Raw genomic sequence first — 19,455 nt, 5'->3', positions numbered from 1 at the left:
AGTGGAGATTTAAGCCACGTGAAAAATCACACGCATGTACTTGTGTATGTAAAAAACTTAAAAAAAAAAAAAAACCCAAACAAAACTGGAAGTGTATCAAACAACCAAGAGTGGTTTCCTTTGAACCTTCGGTCCTCTGTTTTCTTCTGTTCCCTGAAGTCCCTGAAATGCGATCGTTGTGTTTGAGCAAGAGGTGACTGTCACCCTCAGAGTCCCCCCTAGCTTGACAGTCCTTAGGAAATGTGTGTAAGATCATGTGTGGCCTTGGAAGGACCAGGGAGGGGCATCACCTTCAGAAACCTGAAACCTTTGGAAGAGGGAGACTAGAGACTAGGCTGCAAAGCACTGAGCCCCCAGCAGGAATATTTGGTGCCACGCCCATCCCACCGGCTCCTCCCAAATACCCTGCCTCTGAGACAGAGCCCCCCCCCCCAATTCAGGTGTCCTCTTTTGACCAGGGGGCTGTGCGGTCAGTGCAGAGGAGTGAAGACGCTGGGGAGAAACACAACCTCCTTTACAGGAGTTAATCTGCCTCTTTGGGTCAGGAGGGATACGGGCCCATGTGCCCGGGACTTGAAGGGACGAGGCCGCGGACACCTGACCCCCATCCTCCCAGAAAATGAGTGTGCGCTGCCCTCTCTGAACGCCTCTCGCAGCTTTATTTAAGGTTATAAACCAGCCTCGTGGGGAACGATGAGGATGAGGCGTCCTGCAATCAGATGATGAGCACGTGCTCGGCTGATGAGGGGACCACACCGGGAAAGGCTCGACTAACGATGGAGGAACCCCCCCCCCCAAAAAAAAGTTATTTCCCTCCACCGGCCTAGTTTCTGAACTTATTTTGTAAAATGTAATCTGTAGAGAAAGTGAACCCAGAAGAAAATGGATAAAGGGAAGCAGTAGCATTCTCCCGAATGTCTAAAGGCGAGCATCCCGCTGTTAGGACTTTCTCAGAGTGACAAACAGCACCTCCCTTCAGATGTAGAATGACGGGGGTCAGAGGCTGATTGTTCTCATCAGTGAGAGGGCCTGTAAGGGGGCCACGCGGGTTTAAAAGAGTGTTTGCGGAACAGGGCATTTTTAGGCTTTCAGAAAAGATTGTTAGATGACAGTTTCTTGATTATATGTGAACTGGTGAATTTCCTAGACAGCAGTACAGCCACAGGCTTTTGGGGAACTCTTCAGCCGAACGCAAATCTGGAAGTGGACCTGTAACTGCCAATGGGATGCTAAAGAGCAAAATCAGACACAGGTGGGAGTTCCCTGGTGGCTCAGCAGGTGAAGGATTCGGCATTGTCACTGCTATGGTTAGGGTTGCTTCGGCGGCACAGGTTCAGTCCCTGGCCTGGGAACTTCTGAATGCTATGGGCGTGGCCAAAAAAAAAAAAAAAATTGGACACCGGTATCTTCCAGAGACTTGAATAACCTGTTGGCTGTTAAACAGCTCCCAGTGGACAGTGTCAGGACACGCTGTCCTCCCGGCCCCCCACCTTGTGGTCATTGTCACTTTTAGGTCATGTTTTCTTAACCATATACTTTTCAAGTTTTTTTTTTCCCCTCCCCATTTCAAAACGTTTTAAGAACTATAGTGCAGTTTTCAATTCCCTTCATTGAAGAAAACAGCATCAGACTCTCGCCAAAGGGTCTGGTGGACACTGCTCCAGCCTTTTCCGCCTCATCTCAGGCTGCACCCCCTTGGCCTGATGAGCAAATACTCGGCTTCATAGCTGAACACACCCCCCTCTGCACGCACACCTGTGGGACCCAGATGCCTTATTTTGCAGCCCCCCCACCCCGACCCTGCACCCTTACTTTGCTCTGCGCTTCTCACTGAAAGAGAAAGGAAGAGATGCATTTCCTGGCATGTCGGATGCTGCCCAGTGTGACAGTGTGTCTTCCTGTGCGGGTGTGACAGGAGGCCATGCTTCCTGATGGGCATCAGTCTTAAGTTTCTGTTCGGTCAGGTAACGAGCATGCCAACAGATGCCATGTGATGGGGTCCCTATAACTCCTTCAGCTGTCCCCCCCCTTTTTTTTGGCATCCTTTGGGGTGTGATCATTTCTCCTTCAGCTGTCCCCCCCCCTTTTTTTTGGCATCCTTTGGGGTGTTATCGCATTGGGGTATCACGGTGAAATGGTTCTGATACATCAAGCAAACTTTTAAACAAACTTCATGCTGGTAGTAATAATTGAGCAATTTTGAATGTGCTCTTTTTCGCTGGTATTGTCCAGACCCCGTTTTTCCCCCCTGACGGATTCAGCCAGTTGCTTCGGCTACCTTGACCCGAATGGTCCTCATCATCACAGCCTGCCCCTCACTTCTTGATCCCTGTGTTACAGCTGCACCCCCAGAGTGGCGAATGCTTAAGGTCAGCCTGTGGTAGAGGTAGGATAGCCTCCGCCTCCCAGCCCTGCCACTAAATGAACTCTTCGGAGGTTGTCCGTATTTTCCATCATTGTCATGGGCAGTTAGTAGCTGCTCACAATTGGTTCCAGTTCACTTCTGCTAATGGTGTTCGGATAAGAGCCTGTGGACCACATGACAGTCCACACGAGCTCTCAGCCTGGACGTCCAGATGGGAGATTAGAGGCCATTGCACCTTTTCAGGCCAGTTTGGAAAACTACTTTTTGCAGATTCCAATGCTTCACTGATACTCATGTTGATAAAAACGTGTCTTTATAGCAGATTAACTTGCTGGACACCTAGCAGCCTGTCTGAATTGGATTTCATTGTGTTGATTTTATGCTCAGTACCTAACAGTGACCAAAACTGGCATGCTAGGTTAGAAACCTGCAATTTCTGAGTTTTGCTTCTAAAATGCCATTGTCCGTAAGAGGAGCTTTGGAAGAAAAGTGTTTCAGAATCAGCCGAGGTTCTGGAGAGTCTGGTCACTAAGCTGCATAGTCCTTCTGTGAGCAAAGAGCTGCACTGTTTTTTGAAATCACCTGGTTTGTCTCTTCTTCATTCTTATTATAATGAATTTGGGGATGTTTAGCAGCTCCGACGACTGGAACTGGCTGAATGTTGTCCAACCTTCTCCTGAAGTGAGCCACAATAAAGCTTCCATAGCAACCAGCCTTTTCCTGAAACCATGTTCTCTGGAAGGGGCAAAAACCGTGCAAGGAAAAGCAAGAGCCGTGTCTCTTGTGTTCCGTACACCTGCCGCCGTAGTTCTGAAGGGAGAAAGGGCTGCCTGCATGTGTCCAAGCCAGGTCCTCTGTCTTCTGGCTGCTGGATCTTCGGGAGGAAGCCCCTGTCCCTGGCCAAGAACAGCTTCAACAGCAGATCAACGCGTGTAGGACTTGGTGGTATAAACTCCTAGAGGACGTGTGCGGGCAAGCATTCTAGGGCCAAAGCTTGAAGGATGCACTGCGCTCATTTTAATTGAATACTGTTTTGGACATTAATTAATGTGTCTGTTCTCATTTCCCCAAATGGCAAATAATGATGTGTGAAAACAATGTAATTGCATTTTGATATTTTGGGATGGAGGCATAACTGGATTCTATTTGCTGTTGATCTTGGAAGTGGTAGATTATTCCTATCAGTGATTTATCCTTTTCCCTTGTACTTAGGCTCATTTCTGGTTTTTCTGGTTGGTCCTGCACCGGGCTGGGCACTGGCCCTGCCAGACTTGGGGCGGGGTGGTGGGAGGGATGCCCACAGCCGAGTGTCTTCCCGAACTGGTGGGATCTCGAGCCTTTGAGACCTGGACCCTGCGAGAAGCGGGCACAGGCAGCCATAGGTACTCACCCGGGCAGACTCGGTGAGCAGCATTTGTGACTTAAGTCCAGGGAGAGTCCTTGATTTCTTGGAGAAGCTGCAAACTCCCTGCTTGTCTGTAACCTGCTTTCTATTTTTTTTTTTTTTTTTTTTTTTGTCCTTTTGCTATTTCTTTGGGCCGCTCCCGCGGCATATGGAGGTTCCCAGGCTAGGGGTCCAATTGGAGCTGTAGCCACCGGCCTACGCCAGAGCCACAGCAACGCGGGATCCGAGCCGCATCTGCAACGTACACCACAGCTCACGGCAACGCCGGATTGTTAACCCACTGAGCAAGGGCAGGGACCGAACCCGCAACCTCATGGTTCCTAGTCAGATTCATTAACCACTGCGCCACGACGGGAACTCCTGTAACCTGCTTTCTAAATACATCACCTGGATTGAAACCTCCCCACATGGTTGGCGTTGCCATCTGTGACGGCCACTGCCACAGTTCAGCTCCCTGGCCCTCGCTTAGCTCCTCCATCCTCTGCTGATGCTGGTTTACCTGTAACCAGGATGCTGCCCAGGGGCATGCAGAGGGGTTGGGGCCACTGAGGTGCACCAGAGGCATGTAAACCTCCTTGTCTTTCACCCACATTTTATTTATTTGTATTTCATTTTATTGTGTTGTCTTCGCAGGGTCGCACCCATTGTCTATGGTGGTTTCCAGGCTAGGGGTCGAATCAGAGCTGCAGCTGCCGGCCTATGCCACAGCTCAGAGCAGAGCCGGCTCCCTAACCTGCTGAGCCAGGGATCGAACCCGGGCCCTCATGGATACTAGTTGGGTTCATTACTGCCGAGCCAGGACGGGAACTCCCTCGCTCACATTTTTTACGTGTGACAAGGAGCTGTCACTTGGAAACAGCCTCTCAGCTGGGAGGAAGGCCTGACTGCCTTTCAATTTGAAAGGGATGGTGCTGGCGTTTTTTTGTCTGTGAAGCGGAAAGGGAGCGTGACCAAGGCAGGCACCCGGTTGCCCCTAGTGGGAGAGGCAGGGCTTTCAGCGTTCACGGTCAAGACCAGAGACACTTTGAAATGAAACTCAAAATGGGAGACCAGCACTTAGAACCAGGAAGAAAGTGATGAAACTCTTGTGAAATTCCCTTGTGAAAAAGGATGCACGTATTTTAGCTGGTTTGTGGAGTAAGACTTTTTTTAGAAAAAATTTCTTGGTTGTCGCAGTGTGCTTTCACGTTTTGCCACATTTAGTCTGTCCTGTCATGAAAGGGTGTCTGGATACCCCCCTCACATGTGTGGATATTAACAGCCCCCTTTATCTCCTCTCGTCTTTGTGCTGGTAGCAGATCTGATTTTACAGACGAATAAGGAGCCTTGCATTCACTGATCTGAGTTTATACAAGGGGCATTAACGTACCAAACGCAGAAGAGATGACACTGACTCGTAGCACTAAACAACTGGGGCTTAAATAAAGCATCCAGCAAGGCAATCTGTTAGAACAGGTCTCTTGAGAAGTGCTGAGTTATGAATGGATTCTGCTTTTAAAATATCCATTTTGTTGCCCCCCCCAACTAATTACTTCGTTCTTTCTCTTACCTCTGATTTGCATTACTTAAATGCCAGAGAGGGAATCTGGCCAGCGGTTTTCCCCTTGGCAAATCCTTGTGCTCAGGAGCAGCCCCTGTAATGTTGACTTAAGCTCCTTTCTGTTCAAGGAAAACCTCCTTGCCGAGGAGAAGATGCCCACTAATCACTACATCTAATTACAAGGAGGAGTAAATCACTAAAAGGAAATTAAGCACCTTAAATAAAACGCAAAAGAAAAGCGGTTAACAGTCGAAGGAGGAAACACTGCCGTCTCTCAAGTCTGTTTTATGTGCTGATTGAAGGGAGCCTGGGTTAGGAGGACCGGCCAAATGGGGTTGGCAAAGCTTTCCTCCCTGGAACCCCTTTTCAGAGCATCAGGCCAAAAGGACATGAAGAGATGTTCCATGTCACCAAGTGTTAGAGAAATGCAAATCAAAACGGCAGTGACGTGCTGCCTCACATGGGTCAGAGTGGCCATCATTAAAAAGAGTCTACAAATAACCGGTGCTCGAGAGAGGGTGTGGAGAAAAGGGAACCCTCCTACCCTCTGGGTGGGAATGTAAGCTGGTGCAGCCCCTATGGAGAACAGTGTGGAGGTTCCTTAAATAACTAAAAATAGAGTTGCCATGGCATCCAGCAGTCCCACTCCTGGGCGTATATCCAAACAAAACTCTAATTCGCAAAGATGCATGCACCTCTGTATTCATAGCAACCCTGTTTACAATAGCCAAGGCATGGAAACCACCTAAATGTCTACTGACGGAAGAATGGATAAAGGAGAATTAGTGTGTGTATAGAGAGAGACACACATACACACACATTGGAATACTACTCAGCCATAAAAAGGAATGAAAGAACAGCATTTGCAGCAACACGGATGGACCTAGAGAGGATCATACGAGGATAAATAAGTCACATAGGGAAAGAACTATAATAGCACTTACATGTGGATCTAAAATATGATACACATGAATTTATCTACAAATCAAAAACAGATGGCGTTCCCATCGTGGCACAGTGATGAATCTGACTAGGAACCATGAGGTTGCGGGTTCGATCCCTGGCCTTGCTCAGTGGGTTAGGGATCCGGCATTGCCATGAGCTGTGGTGTAGGTCATAGATGCTGCTCAGATCCTGTGTGGCTGTGGCTGTGGCGTGGGCCAGTGGCTACAGCTCCAATTGGACCCCTAGCCTGGGAACCTCCATGTGCGCGGGAGCGGCCCAAGAAATGGCAAAAAAAGACAACCCCCCCCCAAAAAAAAAAAAAAAACAGACTCACAGACAGAACAGACTTGGGGTTCCCAAAGGGGAGAGTGGAAAGGGGACAGCTGGATTGGGAGTTTAAGACTAGCAGATGCAAAACTGTTCCATGCAGATTGGGTAAACAACAAGGTCCTGCTGTAGAGCACAGGGAACTGTATCCAGTATCCTGTGATCAACCATATTGGAGAAGAATATGAAAAAGAATGGGTATATGTACCCCTGAATCACTTCGCTGTACAGCACATTAACACAACACTGTAAATCAGCTATACTTCAATTTAAAACAAAGACTTCGGCCAAAATGATGCAAAAACAACGTTAGATCCTAGCAGGTCTGAGGAGCCCTCGTAAATGAGAAAGGTAGCCCTTCTGTGGGGTCCTGTGGAATCTGTTCCCCCTGTTTTCCTTCTTAGCCCAGAATGATGGAGGTGACTTTCAAGTCACCATAGCCCTAATCTAAATAAACTGCAAATGCATGAGAATTTTACACTTGACCTTAATCTGAAGAGGTCTGAAGTAAGCTTATTACTAACCAAATCCCTCTTCGCCATCTTCAGTTTCTTTAGTCCTAGTGACTTGTATCTTCCAATGCATGCCCGTCTCCTGGAGTTTAAAGCCAACAGTGAAGTGAAATTTTTAATCACGGGTTCAAAAAAATGTGATCTGAAGAATATTTGTCATTCTTTGCAAAATTCTCCTGACCCTGTTGTAATTCTGCCATTTCTGTATTTTTCTATGCACAGTTCAGGGATTTATAACATTTCCTATAAACAGCCCAACAAAAGCGGGGCTGATCTTGCCATTCATTTTCATGATGCGTCTGTGGGTTTTGCCATAAAAATCAAAGAGCGCTAAGAGAATTATTTCATGGAATCGTTAATATAAGAAAGTTAAAAAAATGTTTATATGTCATCTTTGTGACTAGAGAGCCATAAAGCAGTTCCTTTTGCTTTTCAAATGCTCTGTGTAATCCTGATAGACATGAAGAAAGGTCAGAAGGCTCTAATTTCTGAGTTGGGAGGGTTCAGGAGAAGAGGGGTAGGTGGGAGATGGAAATGTGTTCTGGGAAAATGAAGATACCCAGCAGAACAACCGACTTCACTGTGCTCCTTTTCCTGGGAAATCTTTTTTTGTGTTTGTTTTTGTCTTTTTAGGGCTGTACCCATGGCATATGGTGATTCCTAGGCTAGGGGTCAAATCGGAGCTGTGGCATCCAGCTATGTTTGCAACCTACACCACAGCTCATAGCAATGCCAGATCCCCGACCCACTGAGCGAGGCCAGGGATCGAACTTGCGTCCTCGTAGATCCTAGTCAGAGTCATTTCCACTGAGCCACAGCAGGAACTCTGCCCTTCACCTGGAAACTCTTGACCCTTCCTATAATAAGTTGCGCCTAACTCTGAACCCCAGTCCCCAGAGATGGGGAGTCCAGCCTTCTGATTCAGTAGCTGGGTCTCACTTCACCTTTAGTGACTGTCTTGGGCCTTTGGCCTGCGTTCTGAAATCTGTCCTTAACCTCTGCTCTTCATGACCAGGTGCCCACGTGAGGCATGGTCTGTTCTTCTGTTCCCGCTTTTAGGATCCTGCTGGGTGCTTGGGCTTTTCTGGGCTTTTCGAACCCTCGAGTCCCCTGTCAGGGACACCCTTCCTGGTGGGTCTCTCTGTGATCAACTCCTAACTTCTGCGACCATCATCACCCAGGAGGTGGGCCTTTCCAGGTTGACCACGGGGTGGGGGGTGGGAGGGTTCTCTCTTCCAGGCTCTGCCCTCCTGGGGCCTCCCCCCTCCTGCCACCAGCCATGAGATTCCAGCCACTAAGTCACAGGAAGCTGGGTGTTGTCCTTTGCTTGTTCAGGTGAACACCTTCCAGAAGTGATGAGGTCTTATTATTATTGAGGTACACTTGATTTGCAATGTCCCTTCCATTTCTGCTGTAGAGCAGAGTGACCCAGCCACACATACACAGAAAAGCCAATTCAAGATTGAAGAAAATCCAATAGTTTGGGGAGGGGCTGAGTGTGGCCTTTTGGAAGGGTGATGTGTATGTCCCATGCCCAGATTTTACGTTGAATGGACCAGCCAGTTGGACTGGGATACAGAAGCTGGGGAATAGAATGGCCTTTGCTCTGGACGGAGACAGGCCCTCCGAAGTGTCGCCTTTTCTGAAAGTGAAGTGTTGGGGTCCAGCGTGCTCTTGGCCCGGGCTTTGCACATCAGGGAGAGGGGGCATGCCTGCTTCTTCTTCTGCTCTGCCCCCTTTGCCCTGGGGTCAGCGGGAATTGGATAGCAGCTCAGGCCCCAGTGTCCTGGAGGGAAAGAAAGAAGCGAGTCTTGAAAAAGAAATTACAGACAAAGGGGGAAATCAGGAGAGAAGAGAGAAAAAATAGCTGAGAAAGAGACTGGACAAGACGATGACACCCACCAAAAGCCTCATCTCTTCCTTTAGCAAGCAGGTCGTTACAGCAGCCTCTCTCTATTTTCTTTCTATTAAGACAAATCGTGCTGTGTTCCAGAATATGTAATGAGTATATGTTATACTTGTTCGGTGAAAAAGAGAAAGGCCCCGCTTAGAGTCGTCTGCGGGTCTTCTGCTATGGAGGGGGCGTCCGTCTGCTCCTTGGTGGATAATTCCTTTGAACCGATGGGCAGCCCATCCACTGGGGGCTGGGCTCTGCCCGGGGCGATGGTTCTCCTTGGTCAGCGGGCCAGGGGTGAAAGCACACAAGCTCTCCATTCCTCTCTCATCCCTGGGTTAGTGTGCAGTCCAGGAAGAGAAAACATAAAATGGAATTCGGCCCAAAGTGCAGATAACGGACAGAACCATAGCGACGGTTGGACTACGCGGGATACTGGGATGTCTTCGGGTGGACATGTGGCCAGAGAGTTAGGACCCTTCTCCTGGGGACAGTGTGACAGCTCTCTAACACAAAGCCGTCCTGTCTTGTAGGACCTGCAAGGACTCGGGTCCGTCCGAAGAACTATTTGGAACACCAAGGGCTCTGTGAGCTGGAGGTGAATGGACCCTTGGAGCACCCTCGACTTTTTTCTTTTTTTTTTGGTCTTTTTTGTCTTTTGGGGGCACACTTGTGGCATATGGGAATTCCCAGGCTAGGGGTCAAATCAGAGCTGCAGCTGCTGGTCCGCACCATAGCCACGCGTGCAGTACGGGATCCGAGCCACATCTGTGATGTACACCACAGCTTATGGCAACGACAGATCCTTAACCCACTGAGCAAGGGCAGGAATCGAACTTGCATCCTCATGGATACTAGTCAGTTTCTTGCCCCCTGAGCCACAATAGGAACTCCCACCCTCACCTTTCCTAAACAGCGGGAGGGAGCCTGGACTGCTCGGCTCTTCAGTAAAAATGACAAGTCGCCCACCTTGTTAAGTGTGGTGCATCCAAGGAGCAGAGCGCTTAGAAAATACACTTGGCCCAAGAAATAGCAACAACAACAACAACAAAAGACAAAAAAAAAAAAGGAGTTCCTGTCGTGGCGCAGTGGTTAACGAATCCGACTAGGAACCATGAGGTTGCGGGTTCGGTCCCTGCCCTTGCTCAGTGGGTTAACGATCCGGCGTTGCCGTGAGCTGTGGTGTAGGTTGCAGACGCGGCTCAGATCCCGCGTTGCTGTGGCTCTGGCGTAGGCTGGCAGCTACAGCTCCGATTGGACCCCTAGCCTGGGAACCTCCATATGCCGCGGGAGCGGCCCAAGAAATAGCAACAACAACAAAAGACAAAAAAAAAAAAAAAAAAAGACACTTGGCAAGTCACAAAAGCATCTGTATTTTTTAAATACTATTTTTTGAAGGAGAAAAATTTGCTCTGTGCTAAATTTTGGCATGGGTTCCCTCCAGATTTTGTTTCTCGTTTACACTTATCTTAGGGTCAGCTTTTTTCTTCTGTTCATTGGCTTTTTACTCGATTTCTGCCTAAGACAAATACATTTTTAGAGACAGATTGAAAAGAGGACCCCTTCATGGGCGTAGGATTGCTAATTTCTGTCCGTTTCTGCTTTTGGTTAATAGTAAAGAAGTTGATGCCCAGGAACTCGATTCAGATTTCCTGAAAGGTTGTAGTCGCTGTTGCTCATGATCAGGTAAAATGATTTCTCAGCACAGTCCTGTGTTTTTTACGTCTCTGTATGGTTGGCTTTTCTTTGTGGAATATCTTATCTTCACTGCTGTGTAAATTACAGTCTTCCTTGTAAGTGGTGGGTTGCTACCATTTTCCATGGTAGAATTTGGCACTTATTACAGATTACATAGTTGTCCCTGTTATTGGAACGCTCCGTTCCTATTTTTTTCCAACATCCAATTTAAATTTACAATGCAAAATGGCCCAGGGTCAAAAAGTTAGTGCTGTGGGACGCTCAGCTGCGGGTGATGCTAATTGTAGAAATTCTTCTCTCTCCGTTTCCATTCCTAAGATGTCAACACATTATTCCTAAGTGACACGGGGCTTTCTTTGAGCAGGGCCAGATAGGAGTTCCTAATAAATCAAGGTGGATTACACTGTCGAGGCGAAAGGAACTTGCAGAAGTCTGTGAAATGCATTCTGACGCTGGCAAGGAAAGTGGACATGCAACCCCCCGCCCCCCGTCTGCACACCCCCGGCACCGGTTAAACGTTAACTCCAGATCCACAAATGGAATCATGTGCATTGGCCCAGAAAGCGGTCCCATAGCATCTTATAATATGAGACCTTTTTGGAGCAGGGAGAACGTGCTGGCACACAGAAACGGCCACACCCAGGACCCAGGCCCCTTGAGGGGGGCAGGAAGAGCTCATTGTCCTATGTCAGTTGTAATGGGAGGTCTCAGATAGCAGCTGTTGGGTTTGCTTCCCTTATTTCTGTGAAATGGAAAGTTTCACTCAATGGAAGAAAATCCACATGAGGATATAATGGCAAAATGTTAAAAAAAAAAAAAAACAAACAAACCAACCAGGAGTTCCCATCGTGGCACAGTGCTTAACGAATCCAACTAGGAACCATGAGGTTGCGGATTCAATCCCTGGCCTCGCTCAGAGGGTTAAGGATCCAGCGTTGCTGTGAGCTGTGGTGTAGGTCGCAGACACAGCTCGGATCTGGCGTTGCTGTGGCTCTGATCAGACCCCTAGCCTGGGAACCTCCATGTGCCATGGGAGCGGCCCTAGAAAATACAAAAACAAAACAAAACGGGCAGAGAATGCACTGTGCCGCCCAGGACCCTAGTTCAATTGTGAGACTTGGTTGGTTCTATGGTATTTGGTTTCTGAACCCTGGAAATTTGAGCAATTTATTCGGGGCCATGGATAGGACACTGATGCATTGTGAGCAGGAGGAGAGGGTTGTGTGTGGAAGGAAAGGGCTGCACCTGGAGGTAGAGACGGAGGTGGGGGAGAGAGGCCGGCCTGAGTGATGCCCCGGGGTGTCTTGTGTCCTTGAATGACCGATGTGGTGGCCCCTCTGAGAGCCAGTCACCGGGAGCGGACCAGGTTTTAGGATCACGGAGCATGCCACCGCGCTTGGAGACGTCAGCTGGAAGAGAGGGTGTGCAGGTTGGGACAGCACCGGGCAGGCCTGTGTGGCCGTGTGTGCATAGGCGTCATTCATTTCGTTGGGGCAGGAGTGCACCCTCAAGGGCCCTTAAGGACTCGTCAGCTGGGAAGAGGAGGGTGAGCCTGCCCGGGAGATAGAGGAGGAGGAGCCCAGAGCTGTTTGGGGGGTGGGGGGTTCCAGGGCAGCCCACGTCGCAGAACCTAAGGCAGGAGAGTGTTTCCCGGTCAGAGAAATTAACAAGCTCCGCAATGGACGGTGGGGCTCTCTCCACTAATTCAGGCGGAGTCAGATGTGGGCAACGCCACAGTCTGAACGACTTTGTAGCAAGTCAGCTGTGCCATCTCAACAGCAAGGATTCACCTTTCGGACTGGCTGACTGGTGCATTTTTACTGCTGTGACACAAGAAAAACTTCCAGCCTCCACGTACCAAGCATCATGTCTCCCCTGCCTGGAATCATTCTGCTTTAATACCATCCTGTGGGAAATGCATCTGCTTTATTGCTCCATTCTTTCTGTCTTACATGGGATCGTGACGGTCTTGCCTTTTGTTGACGCTTCGGATGATGACAGGGAGATCTCATGATAGCTGAGGTAGCCTACTTTAGAGCAGTTGCCTGGAGAAAGCTCCATGATCAAATGATAGTCCAGATGTAATCACATTTTTTTTTTTTTTTGCTTTTTTTTTTAGAGCCACACCTGCAGCATATGGAGGTGCCCAGGCTAGGGGTCGAATCCAAGCTGTAGCTACCTGCCTATGCCACAGCAACACGGGATCCGAGCTGCATCTTGTGACCGACAGCACAGCTCACGGCAATGCCAGATCCTTAACCCACTGAGCAAGGCCAGGGATCGAACCCACATCCTCATGGATACTAGTTGGATTAATTTCCACTGCACCACAGCAGGAACTCCGGATGTATTTTTTTAAAGTGTTTTTGCTTCAGCATGGGAGCAGTGCGCCCTTTATTGAACTAATTATAATGGTGGAATTCTTGATCACGCTGCTTTGGTTTTGACTAAAGGGGACGAGGGAGCCGGGCCTCCCTCAGTTTTTACTGCATTGAAGTTTCCGAGTTTGAAAGTTTGATGCTCACTGTTCGATCAGACTCTAATCCAGTGACTCCACTGCAGAAACAGAAATAAATTCATAAAAATAGCAGTGGTTGTTTACTAAAGCTTTTGCCAGCCCCTGACAAAAATAGACCCTCAAAGGATGGCAAGATATTTTGCCCAATACGCCAGTTTTGAAATCGATTGGAAGAAAAATGCATTAACTGGTGCTTTTTTGGGGTATGAGGTAAGAAAAACATTTAAACATCTAAGCAAATCTCGGTTCGTGGAGTAACTTGACTTTCCCTGTATGAACAAGTCTTGCCCTCGCTGGAGATGGAACCAAAGGCACAAGGCATTGTTTTGTGTGTGTGTGTGTTGTTTTTTTTTTTTTTTTTAATTTCTTTTTGGCAAAGAAAACTTTAGAACTTTCTCTCAATTCTTCCTTGAGTTATTTTATAGCTTCAGTGTCTTCAGATTTTAAAACACACAGATTTCCCTTCTAGCATCAGAAGCAGACCACTGCCCCTAACGTGTGTGGGAGTGGGTGCTCCTTGTCGCTCAAACTCGGGGCCCGCTTACCCCTCCAGGTCCAATTCCAGCCCTGCCTGTGGCTTTTGACATTATCCAAACTGTGGGCATTTCCCCATCATTATCTCAAGCTTTTTTTTTTTTTTTCCCTTTTCTAGGGCAGCTCTCTGCAGCATATGGAGGTTCCCAGGCTAGGGGTCTAATCGGAGCTGTAGCCGCCGGCCTGCACCACAGCTACAGCAAGACAGCATCTGAGCCACGTCTGCGACCCACACCTCAGCTCACAGCAATGCCGGATCCTTAACCCACTGAGCAAGGCCAGGGATCGAACCCGCAACCCCATGGTTCCTAGTCGGATTCGTTAACCACTGCGCCACGAACTCCTCAAGGTTTTCTTAAATGCCACTCATCTCCTATTGGAAGTCTCTACCTGTTTGCTCCACAGGCAGCCAAAGCTCGTGGAGTGTGGAACTCCCTTCTAAGTTTATTTTCCCCCAGGACTCTTGTAAAAATCACCCAAGCAGTGCATCAGAAGCAGGCTTAACACCTTTTTCTCCCTCATTTCCTCCAGATCATAAAACCCTCAATCTAATCATTTTTTTCTTTATAAATACATTAAAAAAAAATCTGTGCTCTTGGAATTTCCTGGTGGTCCTCTTGGTTAAAGACTTGGCATTGTCACTGCTCTAGCATGAGTTCCATCCCTGGCCTGCAGGCTGCAGGTGCAGCCAAAAAACAAACAAACCAACCCAGTTCCCTTCTCTCTATCACACATGGATGGACCATGTGTCCCTTACGTGATGGCAGGAACCTCTTCGGCCACCCTTCGCCGCCGCTACGTGGATGTCACTGATATTTCTAAAACCCGGTTCCAGCGTGTTCCTCCCTCCTTGGCATTCTCCATGGCTTCCCCTTTGCCGACTGGATGAACTCTTAGCCGATCCAAAGGGCAGCTCACCTGTCTTTGCCAGCCTCTCAGCAGCTTATGTACACTCTTCACCAAGCTACACAAAACCACTCATTAGTATTTGAAAAAAACCCACATCTCATCACAGCCAGCCCACAGCAGCTCCTGTCTCTGAGCTTCAGCTCATCATTCAAGATTCAGTTCCGATGGGATGCTCCCCTCATGGCTTCCCACACTTTTAGAGCTAACCTTTTCCTTTGTTCTATTCCCGTGACATTGTAGTGAATGCATTTTTTTGGTATGTTTTTATTAAAACTGCACAAGAGGCTTGATAGCCTAGTCATTTTTTAAAAAGCATTATATATACATTTTTAAAAATTGAAGTACAGTTGATTTACAATGTTGTATTAGCTTCACGTGCACAGCGAAGTGATACACACACACACACACATGCATTCTTTTTCAGATTCTTTCCCTTATAGGTTATTACAAAATAATGAGGGTAGTTCCCTGTGCCATACAGTAGATTCTTGTTGGTTATCAGTTTTATATGTAGGAGTGTGTTCATCCCAGTCTTCTCATTTATCCCTCCCCCCACCTTCCCCTTTGGTCACCATAATTTTTTTTTTCTATGTCTGTGCGTCTATTTCTGTTTGGTATATAATCATTTTTCTTTTCAGATTCTACATCTAAGTAATGGCATATGATATTTGTCTTTCTCTGTCTGGCTTACTTCATTTAGTCTAGGTCCATCCATGCTGCTGCAAATGGCATTGTTTCTTTTTCATGGCTGCGTTATATTCCATTATATATATATCCCATTTTTATCCAATCCTCTGCCAGTGGCTATTTAAGTTGCTTCCATGTCTGGGCTATTGTGAATAGTGCTGCAGTGAACATTAGGATGCATGTACCTTTTCGAATTAGGATTTTCTCTGGATATATGCCCAGCAGTGGGATTGCTGAATCAAATGGTAGTTCTATTTTTAGTTTTTTTAGGAACCTCCATACTGTGCTCCAGAGTGGCTGCACCAGTTGACATTCCCACCAACAGTGTAGGAGTTGCCTTATTCTCCACACCCTCTCCAGTATTATTTGTAGACTTTGAGATGGTGGTCATTCTGTCCAGTGTGAAGTGATGCTTCATTGTTTCAATTTGCATTTCTCTAATAATTAGCGATGAACATATTTTCATGTGCCTTTTGCCCTCTGTATATCTTCTTTGGAGAAATGTCTGTTAGAGCTTCTGCCTGTTTTTTTGCTTGGATTGTGTGTTCTGTTTTGTTTTTTTGGATATTGAGCTGCATCAGGTATTTGTATATTTTGGATATTAAGCCCCCGGTGGTCATATGCTTTGCAAATATTTTCTCTCACTCTGTAGGTTGTCTTTTTGGTTTGTTTGTGGTTGCCTTTGCTGTGCCAAAGCCTAGTGCTTTTTTAAAGGCTTTTCAATCAGATAAACCTGAGCTTGAAAGCTGATTTCACTTTGACCTATGAAGTTCGACTTATGTGCCCACCCTGAACTTCGCTTTGCTCCTCTGTGAAGCGGAGATCATAGCAGTCCCTTCCTCAGATGGTCATCATAATTACCCAGGAGCAGCAATAGCAAACACCTGGCACATTAACTTAAGGACTGTCCCTGGTATATGTTTGTTTGTTACTCCTTCCAGACTGTGGGCTCCAATAACTGGTCCTTAGTAGAAGTCCAGCAGATAGTCAATGAATAGATAACACATAGGGAAATTCACATATGAGTGTAGTTTGACAGTCCCAAAGATTAAACTAAAACTTTTTCTAGGGCATGATTGTTGTTGCTGGCATTTAGAAGGCTAAACAATTGTCCAGGTATTTAGAAATTTAGTTGAGATGGGTTTAATAACTCCTAAATTTGTCTCTGCTGAAATGTGAGAAATTTGGCTTGTGCTTTTATAGTTGATTCATCTGCTTTTTATTCAACAGAGCATGAAAAATATTTAGGGTAAAGAAATATGGACCATATCCCCCGGGCTCTTACCATTAGGTCTGCAGCATTAATCTGGTTCTTATTGATCTTCACATACAACATATTTTGATGAGGTTGACTCATGAACTTGAGGAATCTGGATGATAAGAAATAGCTTTGACCCAAGAAAGAAATTTACCAAATGTACTAAAGGAAAAAAGTCATTAAAGGCAAATGACATTACATTTTCTAGTAACACTCATTGGAGTTGCTAAGTATGAGAATCCCCTGGGAGAAAAACGGGGTGTTTGGAACCTTTACGTCAGTGTGTGCCTCTGTGTGTAGACTGGCTGTGTGCTGTGCGGCAGACACAGGTAGGTGACTTAGGACTGTGGACGCTGAGATAATGAGACCCCTGGTTACAGTTTTGTAGTCACCTTCTCTGGGGTTCCACAGTCAAAGGATGAAAGCCCGGGTTCACCTGAGATGTAGTTGGGGCCAGGCTGCCGGTCCACAGATTTCATGACGAGCAAAATTAAAACAGGGATGCAAGTAAGTATCCCGTTGGGTTATGTGACGGGGAGTGAAAAACCGAAGTCCAGATGAATCAAGACATCTCCTAATTTCTGGTGGGTGGAAAATAAAAATCATCCTTTTCACCATCTCCAGTGGTGATGAGGGGCACAGCATCCGTAGCCAGGCTGTCTGGATTTGAATCTGGCTTTGCAGCTTATGAACCACTTGTGCACTTGAAGTAGTTCACTTTATGGGGGTCTTTTTTTTTTAATTTTTATTTTTTCCATCATAGTCAGTTTACAGTGTTCTTCCAATTTTCTCCTATACAGCAAAGTGACCTAGTCTGTCTGTCTGTCTCTCATGCATACACACACATACATTCTTTTTCTCGCATCATCCTCCATTTACTCCATCACAGGTGGCTAGATACAGTTCCCGGTGCTCTACAGCAGGATCTCATTGCTTATCCATTCCAAAGGCAATAGTTTGCATCTACTAATCCCAAATACCCAACCTGTCCCATTCCTTCCTCATCCCCACTGGCAACCACAAGTCTGTTCTCCAAGTCCATGATTTTCTTTTCTGTGGAAGGGTTCATTTGTGCCGTATATTAGCTTCCAGATAGAAGTGGTATCATACGGTATTTGTTTCTCTCTTTCTGACTTATTTGGGGTCGGTGTCTTCTTCGAGAAAATGGAATAATTAAATGCGCGTCTCAAAGAGCCATTGTGGAGATGCAGTGAGATGGCGTGTTTGTGAAGCCATAGCACACTTGCTGGTGTAGAGTAGGAAGTGGGCGCTGCTGTGGCTGTTACCTTTCAGGACGGGTCAGCTGGGATTTCGATTATGAGGACATCTTCGTCCCCTGCCTCTTTGGACATCCAGTTGTATTTTTCAGCTACCCAGTAAAGATCAACTCTTCATTTGATTTTGGGCTCTGCCGACCTCTTTGTGTCCCTAACCTAGTTCATGTTCTCGTTCCCCACTTGAAACGTTCTCTGCTTCCCATGTACCTTTGCCAGCAAGTCAGGCCCTGACTCTTGGCTCTCCTGCACACTGGCCATCTTTGTGGTTCTGCCAACACCTAAAGCATGTCTCTTCCCAGGGCCTTTGCACACCCTCTTCCCTTGGTCTGCAGCGTTTAAACGTCTCCAAATACCACTCTAGAAAAGGTGATTCTGGAACCTCATGGTTCCAGAGGAGAAGCAGAGGCCATTCCTCTCTGCACCGTATCACCTCTGCTGGTTCTGGTACATCCCTAGGGGATCCAAGCACCCCCACCCCCACCCCAAGAGGTGCCCCTTGAATTGGGCTCATGCTTGTTTTGAGCTCTGACCAACACCATTTTCTTGAGTCACCTGCTCCGCTCTGCTGACCAGTCTCCTCTGGCTGCACAGCTGACCGTCCTGCCTGGCAGTGAGCAGCCCTAGCGTTTCTGGGCAAAGCTGGCACGTGGGGCCATTTTCTCAGATTTTTCCAGTTTCCCAAGAGAACCGGCAATCCAGACTTTATGCAAAACCTAAATATCGGCAGCTAATCCAGTAACATCTCAGCTGGATCTGACCTGTGGTCCACCAGCTTGTCACGGGTGTTCACTTTACATGTGGTTTACTTTTGGGGAGAGGATGCCAGGGCATCGAGCTACTGCCAGGACAGGGGAGTTGGTTGGGGATGAACACACACACACACTCCCTCTCCCTCTCCCCCTCTTTTCAGAGCTTCTAGGAAGCTTCCCCTCCCACCTTCCCCGTTTGAGGGTGTGTCTGTGAGCCTGGGCTGCCAGCTTGTCAGAGGCTGTAGGAACCTCAGCGTATCCAGAGCTGGGCTGATTTCAGTTTGAATCTGCAGCATTTCCTCAATACTGATTTGCATGTCATGTATTTTAAGCAGACTTCCATTTCTCCAGGCTACGCTGTCTCACATCTTCTGTGTGTCCTTTCTGGCAAGTCTGGTAGCCCAGTGTTTTGGCTCCTCCACCCTTGACCCTGTCCACATTCTGCTTTTCAAAAGGAATTAGACGACCTTCAGCTGACTCTTCCCCCCGCCCCCCTGCATCAGGTCAGGTGCCCAGAGGTGGTTCATAGCGCCAATCCGTGCCATCCAGGGCACATTGCCCGCAACACTAGGACACTAGAGGACCCTCTCATTTCATTCTGTGGCCGCCTTGGCCCCCATCCCCTTCAGAGGTCACGGCTATAATGCAGTCAGCAATTCCTGAGATGTATGTGTGTCCTTGAAAGAGTCTCATCTGCGTGAATGAACTGGTGTGCATCAGGGGGAGTTTTGCATCCGTTCCCTTTGTCCTTTGATTCTGTGCTGCTTCTAGAACTACTGGTGTGTCCTGGCCCCGTACTCCTGGCCCCCGACTGCCCTGGGCTAGCCACTGTCCCAC

The 19,455-nt window shown here is 47.5% G+C and overlaps 1 protein-coding gene and 2 long non-coding RNA genes across 50 annotated transcripts in view; 2 read left to right on the top strand and 1 right to left on the bottom strand.

The window, feature by feature from the left end:
* Window positions 1-19,455, top strand: part of CELF2 (CUGBP Elav-like family member 2) — an 872,498-nt gene that overhangs the window by 619,504 nt on the left and 233,539 nt on the right. For 5 of the 48 annotated variants that reach the window (XM_084978861.1, XM_084978858.1, XM_084978860.1 and 2 more), the window contains one exon: window positions 10,604-10,674. In XM_084978861.1, the coding sequence (XP_084834987.1) occupies window positions 10,667-10,674 (8 nt within the window). In that variant the 5' untranslated portion in view covers window positions 10,604-10,666. 48 annotated transcript variants of the gene reach the window in all.
* LOC146399585 (uncharacterized) lies at window positions 919-8,917 on the top strand. The gene is made up of 2 exons (XR_014818121.1): window positions 919-2,353; window positions 6,528-8,917. It is a non-coding gene; the product is annotated as an uncharacterized LOC146399585 (long non-coding RNA).
* LOC146399584 (uncharacterized) lies at window positions 1,039-10,056 on the bottom strand. Its single transcript, XR_014818125.1, has 2 exons — window positions 6,511-10,056; window positions 1,039-3,848 (listed from the first exon to the last, which is right to left on the bottom strand). It is a non-coding gene; the product is annotated as an uncharacterized LOC146399584 (long non-coding RNA).

Source organism: Sus scrofa, chromosome 10 (genome assembly GCF_054392235.1).
Source record: "Sus scrofa isolate SSC_HxYL_T2T_F1_AM1 chromosome 10, Sscrofa_HxYL_maternal_Yorkshire_Landrace_v2.0, whole genome shotgun sequence".
NCBI lineage: Eukaryota > Metazoa > Chordata > Mammalia > Artiodactyla > Suidae > Sus > Sus scrofa.
Note: the sequence above shows the minus strand (reverse complement) of the source record. Positions and strands in the feature narration are given on the sequence as shown.